Raw genomic sequence first — 17,742 nt, 5'->3', positions numbered from 1 at the left:
CAAACTTGGGGCACAAATGGAAGGGTGGGAGCGGGTAGTGTTCGCACTGTAACCAGAAGTATTTTTGTTGGCTGATTAAGATACCACCGTTTCCACCATTTGCTGGTTTTTACATGAATGTTTTTTAAGGACATTGTTCCTGCACTGCGGCCTTACGGGCTACTAGCAGTGGGTTTGTCTTTTGTGGACGCTCCTCTTTTTAGCCTAATTTTATTAAAAGCTAAGTTCTATATAAGGCAGTTTGGCCAATCATACTATATAGGCGCCACACTGAACTAGTTTGCTTTGAAGTAGAGATGCACCGAATCCACTATTTTGGATTCGGCCGAACCCCCGAATCCTTCACGAAGGATTCGGCCGAATACTGAGCCGAATCCGAATCCTAATTTGCATATGCAAATTAGGGGTGGGAAGGGGAAAACATTTTTTACTTCCTTGTTTTGTGACAAAAAGTCACGCGATTTCCATCTCCGCAACTAATTTGCATATGGAAATTAGGATTCGGATTCGGTTCGGCCGGACAGAAGGATACGGCCGAATCCGAATCCTGCTGAAAAAGGCCAAATCCTGGCCGAATCCCGAACCGAATCCTGGATTCGGTGCATCCCTACTTTGAAGTGAGTGTTTATGGACTAAAGCTCCCCATAGACGCGTCGATTCTTCTTGCCGAACGCCCGACCAATCCTTCGAAATTATCGTGCGGTTAGTGGGATTCGAACGATCGTACATCTTATGATTTTTCGGCCGACATCTGTCAGGAAATTGATCGGCCAGGTCAAAAAATCTTTGTCGGTCCCAGTGCAATGTATCTATGTCCGCAGGGCCAAGCAGGCAGCTCCTCTTTGTTTTCCTGGCAAATTGGTCTTTTTAGTTGATGGTAAATTCGTACGATCGTTCTGAGAAGATCGTGGTCTCACGATGAGGATCTGATCTTTTAAAAATCTCAACATCTATGGCCAGCTTAACAGTGTTTTGATTTCACTTCTTCTTTTTCTTCTCCTTTTTTTTTTATTCAGCAGATCTCCAGGTTTCAGCAATCCGATAGTTGGGGTCCAAATTACCCTTGCTTTCTTTTTCTTGTTTTCAAGATATTAGCAGTTTTTAAAGTGCTAACATAATGAATTTGGTGTAAAGTTATATGAATTTGGTTGACCTACTGATCAGCTGAGAAAAAAAATTCTTCAGATGGTGCTCTTGCAGTTACTAGAATATGAAGTTAGTAAATTATCTGCCATTTCTCTGATCAGTTCTAAGTATATCAATACCTGGTTGCTAGGGTCCAAATTCTCCTAGCAACCATACACTGATTTGAATAAGAGACTGGAATATGAATAGGAGAGGCCTGAATAGAAAGAGGAGGAATAAAAAGTAGCAGCAACAATACATTTGTAGCCTTACAGAGCATTTGCTTTTTGGATGGGGTCAGTGACCCAGTGGCCAGAATTAGGGGTAGGCAGAAGAGGTAAGTGCATAGGGCGCAAAGGAAGAAGGGCCCCAGACATGTACCTCTTCTTAAGCCTTCCCCTAATTCAGACCCTTGTGCCCCCCAACTTCAGCAGCTTGAACGGAAGAGTGTGCATGTGCAGAAGAGCGCACGTGGAGGGGCCACATGGTTGGCCCGGCACTGCTCTGCGTATTTACATTTATAAATATGAATGAGACAGGTGAAACATATTCTTTTGACATACCTCCCAACTGTCCTGTTTTGAGCAGGACAGTACCGCTTTTGACAGCTCAAATCACAGTTCTGCATTTGTACTGAAATGTCCCGAGTTTCTATTTAATCTCGTGCGCTGAACAGCCAGAAAAAGATACACAGTTTCTAACTGAATTGGCTTTTGGCAGAGAGCCCAGAATAGGTAATTAGATACTTTTGTAACAGTTTTAGATAAGGAGGTCTCTTGGGAGCACTAAGACTCGCGTCCTAAAAGGGCAATTCACCTTTATTAGCAAAACTGTGATAACACATCAAAACCACAGAAATGTGTTAAAACTTTCATACCCTGGCAAATTTTGTAAAATGGAAATGGTATTTAGGGGGTGTGGCAGCAAATCTTTTTGTCCCTCTTCCTGTTTCCAAAATATTGGTAGGTATGCTTTTGATACTAGGGATGCACCGAATCCACTATTTGGGATTCGGACAAATACCAAACCGAATCTGAACCCTAATTTGCATATGCCCCTCATTTGCATATGCAATTAGGGCCAGGAAAGAAAAAAGTGGGAAACCATGAAAAGTCCAGTGATTTCGCTTCCCACCCTTATTTGCATATGCAAATTAGTAGTGATGGGCGAATTTGCGCCGTTTCGGTTCACCGAAAAATTCGCGAATTTCGCGCGAAATTCGCGAAACGGCGAAAAATTCACGAAACGGCGCCAGAACCCGTTTTTGACGCCGGCGCCCGATTTTTTTCGGAAAATTTTTTTTTGACGCCGGCGAATTTTTGACGCGAATTTTCGCGGGCGTTTCGCGAATTTATTCGCTGGCGGCGAAATGCGCAAATTCGCCGCGAATTTGCGCCTGGCGAATAAATTCGCCCATCACTACAAATTAGGATTCAGATTCTGTTTGGCCAGGTACAAGGATTCAGGCAAAATCCTGCTGAAAAAGGCCGAATCCTGACCTGAATCCTAGATTAGTTGCATCCCTATTTGATACACCTGAGAATGATGCAGTCGGCACCCCTTTAATTTCAGTGGGGGAAAGAGTTATGGCGCCAGATGCTTCCAAGCCTGTTTCTTTGTGTCTCTCCCCTGATTATACATATGCAATATAGGCATCTATCTTTTCCTTTCAGTGTTTTGATCACTGACATAACTACTGCCAAAATGTGCCATAACAGGGGCCGACTTTCCAATGTTCCAGTGAACTCGTTTATACTCAATAACGGGTGTCCCCAAGGTGCACAGACAGGTAACGCTATTGCCTGGAACAACCTGGAGTCGTTTAGCAGCAATGCCATAAACAGAGGCTGAAAGTGACTCTGGCCTGACATGAACTGCACACAACGGCCCTTAGTTATAAAGCATCAGCAAAACCAGTCGAACTCTGTGCATATTTCAGATTTTATCCACTTCGATCTGTAAACGTCTGTTTCAAGAGGAATACATTATCCTGACACATTTCTGGTGCGTTTTTACTTTGATCATGTTTTCTACGTCCCCTGTCCAGCTCCAACCTGGCAAATCTCACAGGTTTCTATGGGAGGATAAATGACTTCTTTCTGGCAAAATAAGAGAAAATAATCAGAATGTTCCTATCCATCATTCATCCCAACTCATTTAAATGGTATCAAAGGAAAGGTTTCAGTAACATTTTGCTGCTTTGATGAAATTCCCAGTCCAACCTCAACAACCTTTTCACTTTCCTTTTTTTAAAAAGCTTTACAACAGAGCTGTTCAGAATTGTATGGGTTCAGGAGCTCTTGTGGATCAGAATATGCTAGAATTCTCTCTTACCTCAAGCCAAGGTTCCAAATATCTGACATACAGTTATAGCATTCATGTGGTTATAGTTTCGATGATAGTTCTGCTTAAAGGTGGCCATACACAGGCCAATCAGGTAAGTTCTCCAACTGATCATACCCATAGGCCTAACAGATGGAGAGCATATGATCGGCAGTATGGTTGCCTTTCTATTGTTCCAATCTTTTGGGCCAAAACAAGCAAACATGAAATGAAGGGGACCGGCTGCTCCCCTTTACTTCCTAATCTGCTGATGCACCATGAACTGTCCAACATGGCACATCAGTAGATGAGATTTTCAAACCTGCCCATTACCAGAACTGACTAATATCCATAGTACAGATATGGGTTGGGATTGGCAGCCAACATACACTAAAGGGTCCTTCTTAACACCTCAATACTGTAACTGAATCAGGAGCAGTTGCGCCTATTAAAACATAGAAACCCTGGAGCTACAGCCTCCTCCAAACCAGAAACAGTGGCCTACGTCACAGAATAGGGGGACGGCATCATTGGCACCCCAAATGCCATTAATGACAACCAGACCTGGAACATTTTAAACCTGATTTGTTCTGAAATGCTAGTGAAACCGCGCTAATTTCAAAAGAAAAGGTCCAATCGATTGGGCCAATTGTTAGGTCACCCCCAAGGATTGTAATCCCATATCTAATACCCCAGGTTGGTGCTCCTGTTGGCAGAAAATGGCACCAGCCCCGGGTTCTTGTGAGTGATCGATCCTTTTATTCCATTATTCTTTCTTCAAAACCCTGCGGCTAAAATAAGTGTGCTAGAATGAAAAGACCTGGTTTTTAGTTAAAGTTTGGCTTTTTACCAACGGTGCATGCACAAGAGGCGCAAAGACAGCATCAGGAAGAGGATCACTTGCTTGCTTGTACCCCAGGCTGGTGCAGTTTTCTTCTAACAGGAGCACTGGTCCGCCATATCAGGTAAGTCATCACAATCCTTTTTTGCACCCCTCATCGATTGGACTTCTCCTACTTTAACACATCAGTCCACAACTAAATCCTCGTGCTCCTTCTCCTGCGCATGAATGAACCAGCAGTGTCATTTTCATGGTGAAACTTGGCAAAGAATTTCGCTCATCACTAGGCTGGACAAATACCACTGCTCATTATCCATGTGTTAAACTGAGCCTGAACGAGAGCCGTATATTCTGCAAATGTGATTTACTTTTTGCCCCAAGCTTGTCGTCCTCTTCTATTACTGCCCAGGGAACTTTGCTAAAAAGTACTCAACCACCAAATTTCTTTGGCTCCCAGATATTTCCTGCTCAGGCTGGTGTTTGGGCAGGATAAGAATTTTGAAGTGTATTCTCCATTCACCCAGCCCAAGCCTGAAAGTAACCCCAGGAACTGGAGGAAGATGGTGGTGCCATGCCCCCTAAAGCAAGTACTCCAGGTTGCACCAGATCAGGGCAAAAGATTAGCCTGTTTACTTCATATAATGGGCATGTGCACTTTGAACTGGAAACCAGTGCCATTCAGACCGACTGACATTCTGACCCACCCCTATTTTTAATGCGACTACTATGGTGCAACCGTCAAGTTGTACAGTAAAGAAGAATGCATTTGTACCCTGCAATACAGAAATAATTGTCTATACTCATCAGGATTGATGTAATCAGACAATCCAGTCGCTGCCACATCCATAATGGGCATGTGCACTTTGAACTGGAAACCAGTGCCATTCAGACCGACTGACATTCTGACCCACCCCTATTTTTAATGCGACTACTATGGTGCAACCGTCAAGTTGTACAGTAAAGAAGAATGCATTTGTACCCTGCAATACAGAAATAATTGTCTACACTCATCAGGATTGATGTAATCAGACAATCCAGTCGCTGCCACATCCATATCTGTTCATATTAAAAACAGCTCTGTCTCTTATTAGTAGATACATAATGATTTGATTGCAAAATCCAAACTGCGCCTGGGCTGGGCAAATCAAATCACGTTGGTTTTAATTGTTTCTCTGTTGGCTCCTGGGCACTAAATGTTATCTGGCTTTATCTGAGGCTTTACCTGATTGGAGAAGCTAAAATGATAAATGCTCTGAAGAAGCAAGTCATTAATAAGAGAAAATTTAATTGAATAATAATGCTGATCTGTAGGATAACGGAAACTTTATGGCTTTGTCCAACGGTTCCAGCGCCTTATGTTTTACATAAGCAAACACCCATTCTAATATTTAGTAGAAATATTAGAAATGTAATGTATTTACTAATATTGTTCTCTATCAGGTAGGAAAGTTCCTGTTGTCATAATGAAGGCCGCGCATTACTAGTTTTGTTTAAGCATTGCGACCATACTGGCTATATACAGCATGGCACCTAGAAGAGGCCAGTTTTTATAGGCACATAATCCTAATGAAGCCTCGTTGATCTGTCCAAAAACTGATCTGTCAATGCCCAGAAGCATATCTACCAAGGGAGGTGACTCCACCGGGGGCCAACTGGGAGGTCCTCAAGTGGATGAGGCATTGGAAGATCTGCACGTTCAAGTCATTTGCCAGTCTGCTTCCCATTCACCTCTACAAGGTGGTCTCTGATTAAGAGCTACAAGCTTATTAACTCAATCCATACTACACAAGGCAAATGTTTATTATGGTGGAGAGGAAAGGCACCAAATCTGAGCCACCAATGTTCAGTGGCATATCTACCAGAGAAGCAAGAGTCAACTCTACTGGGGCTAGTTAGGAGGCCTTCAAGTTTCTGACATTGGGGGAAATTGAGCCGTTTACAAATGTGGGGCCCTGGTGCAACTTTTGCACAACTATTTATTCCATCTGCCAATGGGGCATTGGCAGATGTTCCCATTCCGGTCAATGGGCAGAATAATCAGAACAATGCTTTCTGATAGCAGGGGAATATATGCACAATGCAGAGCTAATCACTAAAAATTGTAATAAAACCACAGCCACTTTTAAGCCAGGGCCACACAACACGGATCTCAGCCAGTGGTGAAACCCAGATTAAGAATCTGCTGCCTTCTGCTGCTGCGTGAAAAGAGAACTATAATCAATCCCTTGATGAGATTAAAGTGGAAGTGGCCCTTTAAGGCTAAGGCAACACGACATGGACTGAATATATCAGTAGCGAAATCACAGCACCATCTGAATCTTGTATAATCATAAAAAGCCTTTATTGTATTACTGGCTGGGATCTCGAACAAACGACGTTTCAGTCCTACATGGTTTGTTCAAGATCCCAGCCAGTAATACAATAAAGGCTTTTTATGATTATACAAGATTTGGATGGTGCTGTGATTTCGCTTTTGTAAAAAAAAAAGCTGCTCTTTTAAAAAGGGTGACCATCCCCAGATTTATGGGTGCCCTATTATATGGTCATGCACAATATCTGACTTTTTAACCATGAAATTGATCAAATACTTTAACTGTTAAGTTTACCAACGAATGGCCACCTTGAATTGGAAACTAGTTATTTTTGCAAGTAACCTTAACAAATGACAAACTGGGACATCTGTCCAAAAATTTAAACCTTGTTCCTTATTGCTGTTACCTGTGTTTCTGAGATACTATATCCCAGTCTGATCTTTCTACAAGTTTGTACAAGTTTTTGGCTTTCCTCTCCTTGAGTCAGCACATTCTGCATGGCACATAGCAGTGACTCAAGAGGAGAAAAGATACAAGTAAGTGATGGAGAGGAGAGGCACAGCGTGGGGGTTGGTAACTGTTCTGGAAAACAGATTATGACAGATAGCAGCAAGCAAATGCTTTTAGAGGCCAAGCATAACACTAGATTTCTATTGGGCAAACATACAGGGGATTATTCATCGACCCTCAATAATTTACTGATGGCTTCAGATGTAACAATTTCTGAGTTGGCCAAAGCTTTCTATGCGTGTGCAATAAGCTTCACTCGGTCAAGATTTGTGATGGGACAGTGCTTAACAGGGAGAACTCCAGATTCAGTTTTTTCCATTTAAGGTCATAGTCAGTGAAGAGATTAGTACATATAAACAGGAGTTGCAGGGAATCTCACTTAGACCCCACTCTGGCATAATCAATAGCTCCTAGGATTTGAAAAGGCAATTAAGCAGTTAAATCAGTTACAGGCCAATGCAAATGTAAAACAAAATAATTGAGTTCTATTTGCAGCTCTGATTGGTTGGTCAAATCATCAGGGAAAAGAAGCATGAAGTTACAGTGATACGTAAACTGTAGGAGTGATGCATTAGGGATGGTGTGGGATGCAATCAGGGACACCATCAGGGGACCACAGGGGGTATAGGCGTCCCGGGCCCAAGCTTAAAGGGGGGCCCGGCTGTGCTGCTTTCTGATTTTGCAGAAGGAGAGTCGAAGGCCTGAAGCCACCAAAGATCGGAAAAGGCAAAGCACTGAAGATCGGGAAAGCTGAAGTCTCAAAGACCTGGAGCCAACAAAGATCGGCAGACAGAAGATCACGAGAGTTGAAGGCCCTAAGCCAATCACCCGAAGAGTGGAAGATCAGGAGAGCAGAAGACCCAAAAGGGGTTAAAAAAACCCCGAAGTTGCTGCCATCATCGAGGAGAATGAAGATCATACCCGAAGCACCAAAGACCCCAAGCCGCCAATGGAGCCAAAGCCACAAAAAGACCCAAAGCCACAAAAGGAGTCTAAGGTAAGTTCCACTCAACACCAATGTTTTATTTTATTAAACCCCTGGCCACCAATGTATTATTTTATCACTATATAGGCCCCTGGCCACCAATGTTTCTTTTTAACTTGTAAACTGAGGCCATGGCCACCAATAATTTTTTTTATCTTGTAGGGGGGCCCTGACCACCAATGTTTTTTTAAAAACTTTTATGTGGGACCCTGGCCCCCAATGTTTTTTTTTAAATTAACTTATAAGGGGGTCATAACCACCAATGGCTTTTCATAAATTGTGTGGTTTTTTTTACCATTATAGCGCTCTGTGTGGCCTTTTTACTCTGGTGTGTTAGTGGATCTGTAGTGTATCTGGGGCCCAGAACATAGTAAATTAGGTTGAAAAAAGACACAAGTCCATCAAGTTCAATCAGCCTCTACCACAGATTCAGGGAGACAATTCCACATCTTCACAGCTCTCACTATAACAAACCCATTCCGAATATTTAGGCTGAACCTCTTTTCTTCGAATCAAAATGGGTGCCATCTTGTCAGCTGGAAAGACCTACTGGTAAATAAAGCATTAGAGAGATTATTATATGATCCCCTTATATATTTATACATAGTTATCATATCACCCCTTAAGGGCCTTTTCTCCAGCGTGAACATCTTGGCCAGTCTTTCCTCATAGCTAAGATTTTCAATACCTTTAACCTGCTTAGTTGCCCTTCTCTGTACCCTCTCTAATACAATAATGTCCCATTTGAGTGATGGAGACCAAAACTGTACGGCATATTCTAGATGGGGCCTTATCAGTGCTCTGTACAGTGGAAGAATGACCCCCTCCTCCTGTGAATCTCTGTCCCTTTTAATACAGCTCAAGACCTTATTTGCCCTTGATGCTGCTGACTGGCATTGCTTGCTACAGCCAAGTTTATCATCTACAAGGACTCCAAGGTCCTTTTCCATTATGGATTTGCCTAGTGCAGTCCCATTAAGGGTATAAGTGGATATTTTTAAATCTCAGGTCCATGACTTTACATTTATCAACATTGAATCTCATTTGCCACTTAGCTGCCCAGATTGCCGGTTTGTCAAGATCATGTTGCAAGTGCCACATCCTGGATGGAATTAATTGGGCTGATAGTTTTGTGTCATCTGCAAACACTGATACATTACTTACAACACTCTCCCCTAAGTCATTAATGAACAAGTTAAATAAAAGTGGACCCAATACTGAGCCCTGAGGGACCCCACTAAGAACCTTACTCCAAGTAGAGAATGTCCCATTAACAACCACCCTCTGTACCCGATCCTGTAGCCAGTTTCCTATCCATGTGCAAACGACTTCATTAAGCCCAACAGACCTTAGTTTAGAAAGCAGTCGTTTGTGGGGCACAGTATCAAACGCTTTGGTAAAATCCAAATAGATCACATCTACTGCCCCCACGCTGTCCAGCATCTTACTTACCACATCATAAAAAGCAATCAAATTAGTCTGACATGCCTTTTCCTTCATAAAGCCATGCTGATTGTTGCTCATAATGCCATTCACTAGCACAAAATTTTGAATGTTATCCCTTAACAAGCCTTCAAATAATTTGCCCACCACAGATGTCAAGTTTACTGGCCTATAATTGCCAGGCTGAGATTGTAATCCTTTTTAAATATTGGAATAACATCAGCTTTTCTCCAATCCATAGGCACCATACCAGATGAAAGTGAATCTGAGAAAACCATAAATAGGGGCTGATCTAAAACTGAACTAAGCTCTTTTAGAACCAAGGGAGGAGAAAATGTTGTTGTATGGGGCCGCATGATTTCTGATGGTGGCCCTGTCAGGGGTAGGGTTGCCACATGGCCGGTATATTACCAGCCTGGCCAGTAAAAATGGCGGTTGATACCAATGTTATTAACAGAAAAGGTATCAACCCTAGTCAGGAGCCACAACTGTCTGTCATGAGACGCTTGTTGGGGGGTCACAATGTGTCATGAAATATTGGGGACATAAGAGTTTCTGTTTTTATAACCAAATGTCAGAACTATTACAGAAATGCGGCAGTTTGTTATGTGCCACTTCCAGACAGTCAAGGAAAAAAATATAGAAATATATGAACATGAGCTTTTTTCCCATAATGGAGAGATGACACCAACCACAATTACCCTGGAATTTTATTTTTTATTATCCAGATCAGAATTATGTACTACACTCATATATCCGCCTCTCCCCTGTAATCAAATCGCCTAAATTTCGCCACATGCTGCTTTTCAGCGGCCCCTCATAAACCCTGCGTGCTGATTGGCTGCTAAACGCGACAACCTGTGGTAAAAAATTGCGCCTTTTATGACATCAATCGACATCACGTGACACACAATCACTATACAATCAAACAGCCGAATAACTAAAGCGCATTCTCCGTTCCAATACAAACAGCGCTTGTCTCCTCAACCAACCTCGCTGATAGCAGACTCAGCAGCACATGCGCACAACCCCCAAAATAAAGCCTCTCCTGCCGCCATTTTTAGAAAAAGCCCTGTGTCTGTCATTACAGCGCGTTCTCGTTACATGTTCATTTCAATTATATCTCCCATCTCATTACGTTACGGCCAGAGCCCGCGCTTAAGCCTCTAATAACTCGACAATAAACATGGCGCTCCGACTTTCGCAAACTCCAGCAGGCAGAGCAAAAGGGGGCGGATACACAAACGTATGGCGTCATTGCTCCTCCCCGTGGCAGCGCTGATAAAGCCCCTCTGAGGTCGAGTGTGTCAGAGCTCCAGTGGCGCAATCGGTTAGCGCGCGGTACTTATACAGCAGTACAATGCAGAGCAATGCCGAGGTTGTGAGTTCGAGCCTCACCTGGAGCAGATATTTTTTTTTTACGTCCCTCTGTATTTCACTACTGTTTTAGCGCCGCAGTTTTGTGAGGAGTTCAGTGGCCACTCGCCATAGTGAGATTGTCAAGCTTATTGTTTAGCTTTTGCTACTAATAATAACCCTTTTCACTTACCTTATAAAATACAGATACAGTGGCTAATAATAAACACAGAAAGGGAATTAGTCTTGGGCCCCTAGATTCTTATTGTTGTGGGGGGGACAACTTTAGGTTTTCTTACTCAAGGACTGAGCACACACTTCATACAGGAGCTGCAATGTTTGTTCTCTCACTGAGGAGCAGCCATGTTTGTTCTCTCACTGATTGTTCTCTCACTGAGGAGCAGCCATGTTTGTTCTCTCACTGATTGTTGTTCTCTCACTGAGGAGCAGCCATGTTTGTTCTCTCACTGATTGTTGTTCTCTCACTGAGGAGCAGCCATGTTTGTTCTCTCACTGATTGTTGTTCTCTCACTGAGGAGCAGCCATGTTTGTTCTCTCACTGATTGTTCTGTCACTGAGGAGAAGCCATGTTTGTTCTCTCACTGAGGAGCAGCCATGTTTGTTGTCTCACTGATTGTTCTGTCACTGAGGAGCAGCCATGTTTGTTCTCTCACTGATTGTTCTCTCACTGAGGAGCAGCCATGTTTGTTCTCTCACTGATTGTTCTGTCACTGAGGAGCCACCACCATGTTTGTTCTCTCACTAAGGAGCCGCCATGTTTGTTCTCTCGCTGAGGAGCCGTCATGTATGTGCTCTCAGTGAGGAGGAGCCGTCATGTTTGTTCTCTCACTGAGGAGCAGCCATGTTTGTTCTCTCACTGAGCAGGAGCCGCCATGTTTGTTTGTTCTCACTAAGGAGCTGCCATGTATGTGCTCTCACTGAGGAGGAGCCGTCATGTTTGTTCTCTCACTGAGGAGCCGTCATGTATGTGCTCTCACTGAGGAGGAGCCATCATGTTTGTTCTCTCGCTGAGGAGCCGCCATGTTTGTTCTCTCACTGGAGTTGCTGAAGGTCTCAGTGAATGTGAATCCCCATTCTCCATCAATCCTACACGTTTGCTTCTCTCTCATGGAATTGTAACCCCACAATAAGGTGCCCAGATTTTCACGGTGAAATCCGGTGACAGGGTAGAAAATAGCGGCACACGAAGTGCCACGGCAAAATTTCGAGATCACGCCCACTGTGCAAGACACCCCCCCCACTAACCACTCCCCATTTTACAGACACACCTGTATATATATATGAATGAACGCAGTGGTAATTCCATGTGTAATACCCCAGAACTCATAGTAGGATGGCACAGAGATTATTTCATGTACATTTCCACAGTAAAAAAAATGTTTATGGAGGAAGCAAAATTACAGTGCCCCCCACATATAACAGGGAGGCCAGAGCCCCAGTGAGTGTAAAAGGAACATAAACTAAACTGCAACTCACAACAACCACATCAGCCTTGGAGTAAGGGCAACAGTACATTATATTTTAATTACTTTAATTTTTTGGTGTTATTGTTCCTTTAATTGCTGCACTGCAAGGTGGAGTGATATTACAATCCCCCACCCCCGAAGCCTATCAACATAACAACAGTCAGGTACCAAGATAACAGCTACCTGTCACCTGCATTGCTAAATATGTGCCTATACCCCACCTTGTGGTAGATACGAGAATAGCACTCAATAGTAAAACAGTCAAGCCTTCCCATGACTACTCCAGTTACATTGAACTGGAGAAACAATAGCTTATCTGAAAGCAGTTGCATTTTGAAGTGTTGGCTCTTTCTGAAAGCACAGGATTGGGAACATTGCACAGAGATGACTGCCTATACACCAATAACACAATTAAAAAATATACCACCAAAATCATGATAGAATCCCTTTTAAGAAAGGATCACGTCATGGCAAAGAAGCTAAACATTAAACAAATAAGCACTTACAAAAGCCGCTCACTTCCAGGAGTTTTCTGTAAGCCCTTTTGGATTGTCCTGAAGAATGTGGATATTAAGCTGTGTATACTTGATGCATGGCAACAATGGGAATCTTAAAAAGTTAAATAAAAATATTAATCACCCAGGAGGTGGTAACTGTTGTTTTGTTACTGTTGTGAAGTCAGCAACTCATGTACTGTCTGCCATGGGACTCTCGGCATGGAAAAGGGAACTAAATAGCAGAAATATTATTATTTTCACTTTCAGGTTACATAGTTACATTGTAAAATCAGGTTGAAAAAAGATAAAGTCCATCAAGTACAACCCCTCCAAATAAAAACCCAGCATCCATACACACACCCCTCCCTACTTTCACATAAATTCTATATACCCATACCTATACTAACTATAGAGTTTAGTATCACAATAGCCTTTGTATTATGTCTGTCCAAAAAATCATCCAAGTCCCTCTTATAGTCATTAACTGAATCAGCATCACAACATCACCCGGCAGTGCATTCCACAACCTCACTGTCCTGACTGTGAAGAACCCCCTACGTTGCTTCAAATTAAAGTTTTTTATAAAAGCCTAAAGGGGAGGCCTCTGGTACGGTGATCCACTTTATGGGTAAAAATGTCCCCTGCTATTTGTCTATAATGTCCTCTAATGTACTTGTAAAGTCTAATCATGTCCCCTCACAAGCACCTTTTTTCCAGAGAAAACAACCCCAACCTTGTCAGTCTCCCCTCATAATTTAACTCTTCCCTCCCTCTAACCAGTTTAGTTGCACTTAGTCTCTGCACTCTCTCCAGCTCATTTATATCCCTCTTAAGGACTGGAGTCCAAAACTGCCCCCATACTCCAGATGAGGCCTCACCAGGGACCTATAAAGAGACATAATTATCTTTTCATTCCTTGAGTTAATGCCCTTTTTTATACAAGACAGAACTTTATTTGCTTTAGTAGCCACAGAATGACACTGCCCAGAATTAGACAACTTGTTATCCACAAAATAAATGCATATCTGCCTCTCAGATTAAAATAATGCACTCCAAACATTATTCTGATTATTTCCCATTATAGATGATTAGTGATGGGCGAATTTATTCGCCAGGCGCGAATTTGCGCGATTTGCCGCCAGCAAATAAATTTGCGAAACGCCCGCGAAAAAACGGACGCCAGCGTCAAAAACGGGCGCCGGCGTCAAAAAACCGGGCGCCGGCGTCAGAAACGAGACGCCGGCGCAGTTTCGCTAATTTTTCGCCGTTTCACTAATTTTTCGGCGAAACAGCGCAAATTCGCCCATCACTATAGATGATCATGGAGACCCACCCTAAACAGCACAAGAAGAGTCAAATATGGAATTGGCAAGTGAACAATGAACAAAACAAGCGTATAGTGTCATCTAGTGGAAAACCATCATACAGCTGGCCAAATACAGAAATAGGACCTGTTATCCAGAATGCTCAGGGCCTGGGGTTTTCTGGATAAGGAATCGTTCCTAATTTGGATCTCCATACCTTAAGGGTGCTAAAAAAAATAATTGAAAGAAACCCAATAGGCTGGTTTTGCTTCCAATAAGGATTCATTATATCTTAGTTGGGATCAAGTACAAGCGACTGTTTTATTATTACACATAATAATGTAATTATTACATTATTATAAAAGTCCAATTATTTAATTATAATGGAGTCTACGGGAGATAGCCTTCCCGTAATTTGGAGCTTTCGTGGTAAAATGTTTCTGGATAACGGATCTCATAGCTGTATCCTGGGACTCTGCAACAGTTAGTAGTGATGGGTGAAATTCTCCCGTTTCGCTTTGCCGTAAAATGAGCGAAACTCGAATTTTCGAAGTCGCGTTAATGGGCCACCGAATAGTGTTGACGTGCAACGTTTTTGACTTCGAGTGACTTCGACGCGCGTCCAGATTTTTTTGAAGCCGGCGAATTTTAGCTGGAGGTTTGCGAATTTATATGCCGGCGGCGAAACATGGAAATTCGCTGTAAATTTGTACCTGGCAAATTTATTCGTCCATCACTATCAGCTAGTAATTAGGCAAACATACTTTTTGGTAATATACAGTTATTTCGTATCTTTCCAGTAGATGTCAGCATGCCTCTCTCTGACCTACAATGACATTTTGTTTTTCTTAGGTGAAAATTTCTGCAATCTATTTTTATTAGAGAATTTAGAGATGCAGCTTACACAGCAATAACTATTCTCATAGAATATGAACCTGAAAGTATAAATTAATGACAATTCCCAAAGGGAAGGGAGAAGCAGGGCAAGTGATTTCCCTGTGGCTAAATTATGCAGCCCCACTCCAGTCTGAAAATGTTCTTGTGGTCAAACTAGCAGTAGTAAAGATAGTAAACAGGGTTCTGACTGACACTATAACATGTCTACTCAGGGCCAATGAAGTATTCTCTGTGTGTATAGTGAAGAAGGTAAGGGGGGGGGGAAGTAGCAAGGCCTCTGAGGAATAATCCCTAATCTGCCCTTAAAGGAGAACGAAACCCTAAAAAGAAATATGGTTAAAAATGCCATATTTTATATAGGGAACTTATTGCACAAGGCTAAAGTTTCAGCTTGTCAATAGCAGCAATGATCCAGGACTTCAAACTTGTCACAGGGGGTCACCATCTTGGAAAGTGTCTGTGACACTCACATGCTCAGTGGGCTCTGATTGGCTGTTGAGAAGCTAAGCTTAGGGCTCGTCACTAATTATCCAGCAGAAAATGAGCTTCCCTGGCTGTAATATAAGCTGATGCTACAGGTTTGCTGATTATTAAATTCTGATGCTAATTGCACTGGTTTCTGTACTGCCATGTAGTAATTATGTGTATTAATTACTAATCAGCCTTATATTGTGACATTTCTATTCTATGTGTACTGTATATTGTGAGTGGCTCCCTAAGCTCAGTAAGTGACAGCAGCACAGAGCATGTGCAGTGAATCAGCAGAAAAGAAGATGGGGAGCTACTGGGGCATCTTTGGAGACACAGATCTTTACTGCTAAAGGGCTGTGGTTGCCTTGGGTTGGTACAGAAGCACAAAACATCATGTACAACATTTCTAGCTACTTCTTTAGTTAGGCTTTAGTTCTCCTTTAAGATCATAAAGGGTTTAACTGTTAGTATGTTATAGAATGGCCAATTCTAAGCAACTTTTCATTTGGTTGTCATAATTTGTTTTTAGTAAATTTGAAATTATTTGTCTTCCTTCTACTGACTCTTTCCAGCTTTCCAATGGGGGTCGCTGACCCCATCTAAAAACAAAAGCTCTGTAAAACTGCAAATGTATCATTATTGCTACTTTGTATTACTCGTTTTTCTATTCAGGCCTCTCCTATTCATATTCTTGTGTCGTATTAAAATCAATTGCTGAAATTGCAAACTGGAGAGCTGCTGAATACAAATCTAAATAACTCAAAAACCACAAATAATAAAAAATGAAAACCAATTGCAAATTGTCTACTCTACATCATATGTTCATTTAAATGTGAACAACCCCTTTAAATTGACTAGATACTGTATATCATGACCTGGATAAATTAGAATCTTCACAGACATAATAACTGTAAAGTTTCATGCAGTCTACAGTTTCCCAAGAATGCACAGTTCTGCAACCCATTTATACTGAATGTATAGTGAATACTTGCTGTAATCTGAGCCCAGAGCTAAGAGTGAGCAGGGAGAAATCAGGTAGGAAATGATGTAACATCAAGCTAATATGGCAGCTGCTGTAAACAAACAGAGAGAACATCTAGAGCTGTTTACTCACGTATGGTAAAGCATTCAGAAAAATAAATATAGTCTTATATCTTGTACTATTGTGGCTAATCTATTGGCAATAAACTGCTTTTGCCAGTGTAGCTTGTGCACACTGGGGTGCAATTGCTGCACCCCAAGTTACAGAGAACAGCTCCCTTTCAAACCTTTGATTGGCTGTACTGGCCACACATTGGCAAGCTCTGGCTTTTATTTGGCAGTTACACATTGTTGGCATGTTTATCATTCCAAATTAAATGGTTATGATTCATCTCGATTGTTATTTGCACTGCTATTAGTTTCAATAGAAATAGGCAATCATTCATCTGGGGCTGATTGCTATGGTAAATACCCATTCAATTTAATGTTTCTCTTAAAGGGTAACATATCATGACAATGCTTTTTATGAGCAGTGACAATTTACATACGAATGATCTAATGTACCAAAGTGTTTTGCTTCTCTGTTTTTTGATTGTGTGTGTCCAGGGGAGTGGGGAAGGGGTATTGCCATGTTTGGGGGTTTTTTTTTTTTTTATTGCGGTGCATTTAAACCATAGGGTGTCATTGTTTTACAGTATACCTTGTATTTCCAAGAGAAGGAATATTCAGACATAAGAGGCAAAGAATTTGCATAGATGTCATAGAAGTGGAGTCAGTTACCTTTCTGCATATTGTATTCCCACTTGTCCCACAGCTCAGTGGTGGTTCCACCTTGCACCCAATCTTGAAGCTCTTGTTTCTCTGCTCAGAAGGGACTAGAACAATTTTTAAAGACCTTTCCTAAATAATTACTGTATTGTGTAATCTTATGTCTTGTGGCTCTCTGATGACTGGGAAACTCCTTGGTTGAGCTGAGTTTCATTTTACTGTTATTATGTAATTGCCTGCACTGTGCCTTTTTGGGAACCAACCCTCTTGGAGATAGTTCCCTTATACATAGTAATCCATGTGTGGTAAATATTGCACAATCCACAGTCTATATACCTTTGACTTAATGACCCCGTTTGCTTTGAGTCTATATACTCAGTTTTCCAAACCAACTTGCATGTTAATATCAAGTTCTGTTGTTGATACAAGTTGGTGGGTAATGG

At 42.0% G+C, this 17,742-nt stretch overlaps 1 protein-coding gene and 1 non-coding gene across 3 annotated transcripts in view; one reads left to right on the top strand and one right to left on the bottom strand.

The window, feature by feature from the left end:
- haao.L (3-hydroxyanthranilate 3,4-dioxygenase L homeolog) overlaps positions 1-17,336 on the bottom strand; it is a 59,945-nt gene extending 42,609 nt beyond the window's left edge. Inside the window, exon 1 of one of the 2 annotated variants that reach the window (XM_041562123.1) lies at positions 17,312-17,336. In XM_041562123.1, the coding sequence (XP_041418057.1) occupies positions 17,312-17,321 (10 nt within the window). In that variant the 5' untranslated portion in view covers positions 17,322-17,336. Of the gene's footprint in view, positions 1-12,887; positions 13,067-17,311 lie in introns of those variants that run through there. The other variant, XM_018261773.2, reaches the window with a different exon arrangement.
- Positions 10,851-10,944, top strand: trnai-uau. Its single transcript has 2 exons — positions 10,851-10,888; positions 10,909-10,944. It is a non-coding gene; the product is annotated as a tRNA-Ile (tRNA).
- Positions 17,337-17,742: the final 406 nt, after the last annotated feature.

This window comes from Xenopus laevis, chromosome 5L (genome assembly GCF_017654675.1).
Source record: "Xenopus laevis strain J_2021 chromosome 5L, Xenopus_laevis_v10.1, whole genome shotgun sequence".
Classification (NCBI taxonomy): Eukaryota; Metazoa; Chordata; class Amphibia; order Anura; family Pipidae; genus Xenopus; species Xenopus laevis.
Note: the sequence above shows the minus strand (reverse complement) of the source record. Positions and strands in the feature narration are given on the sequence as shown.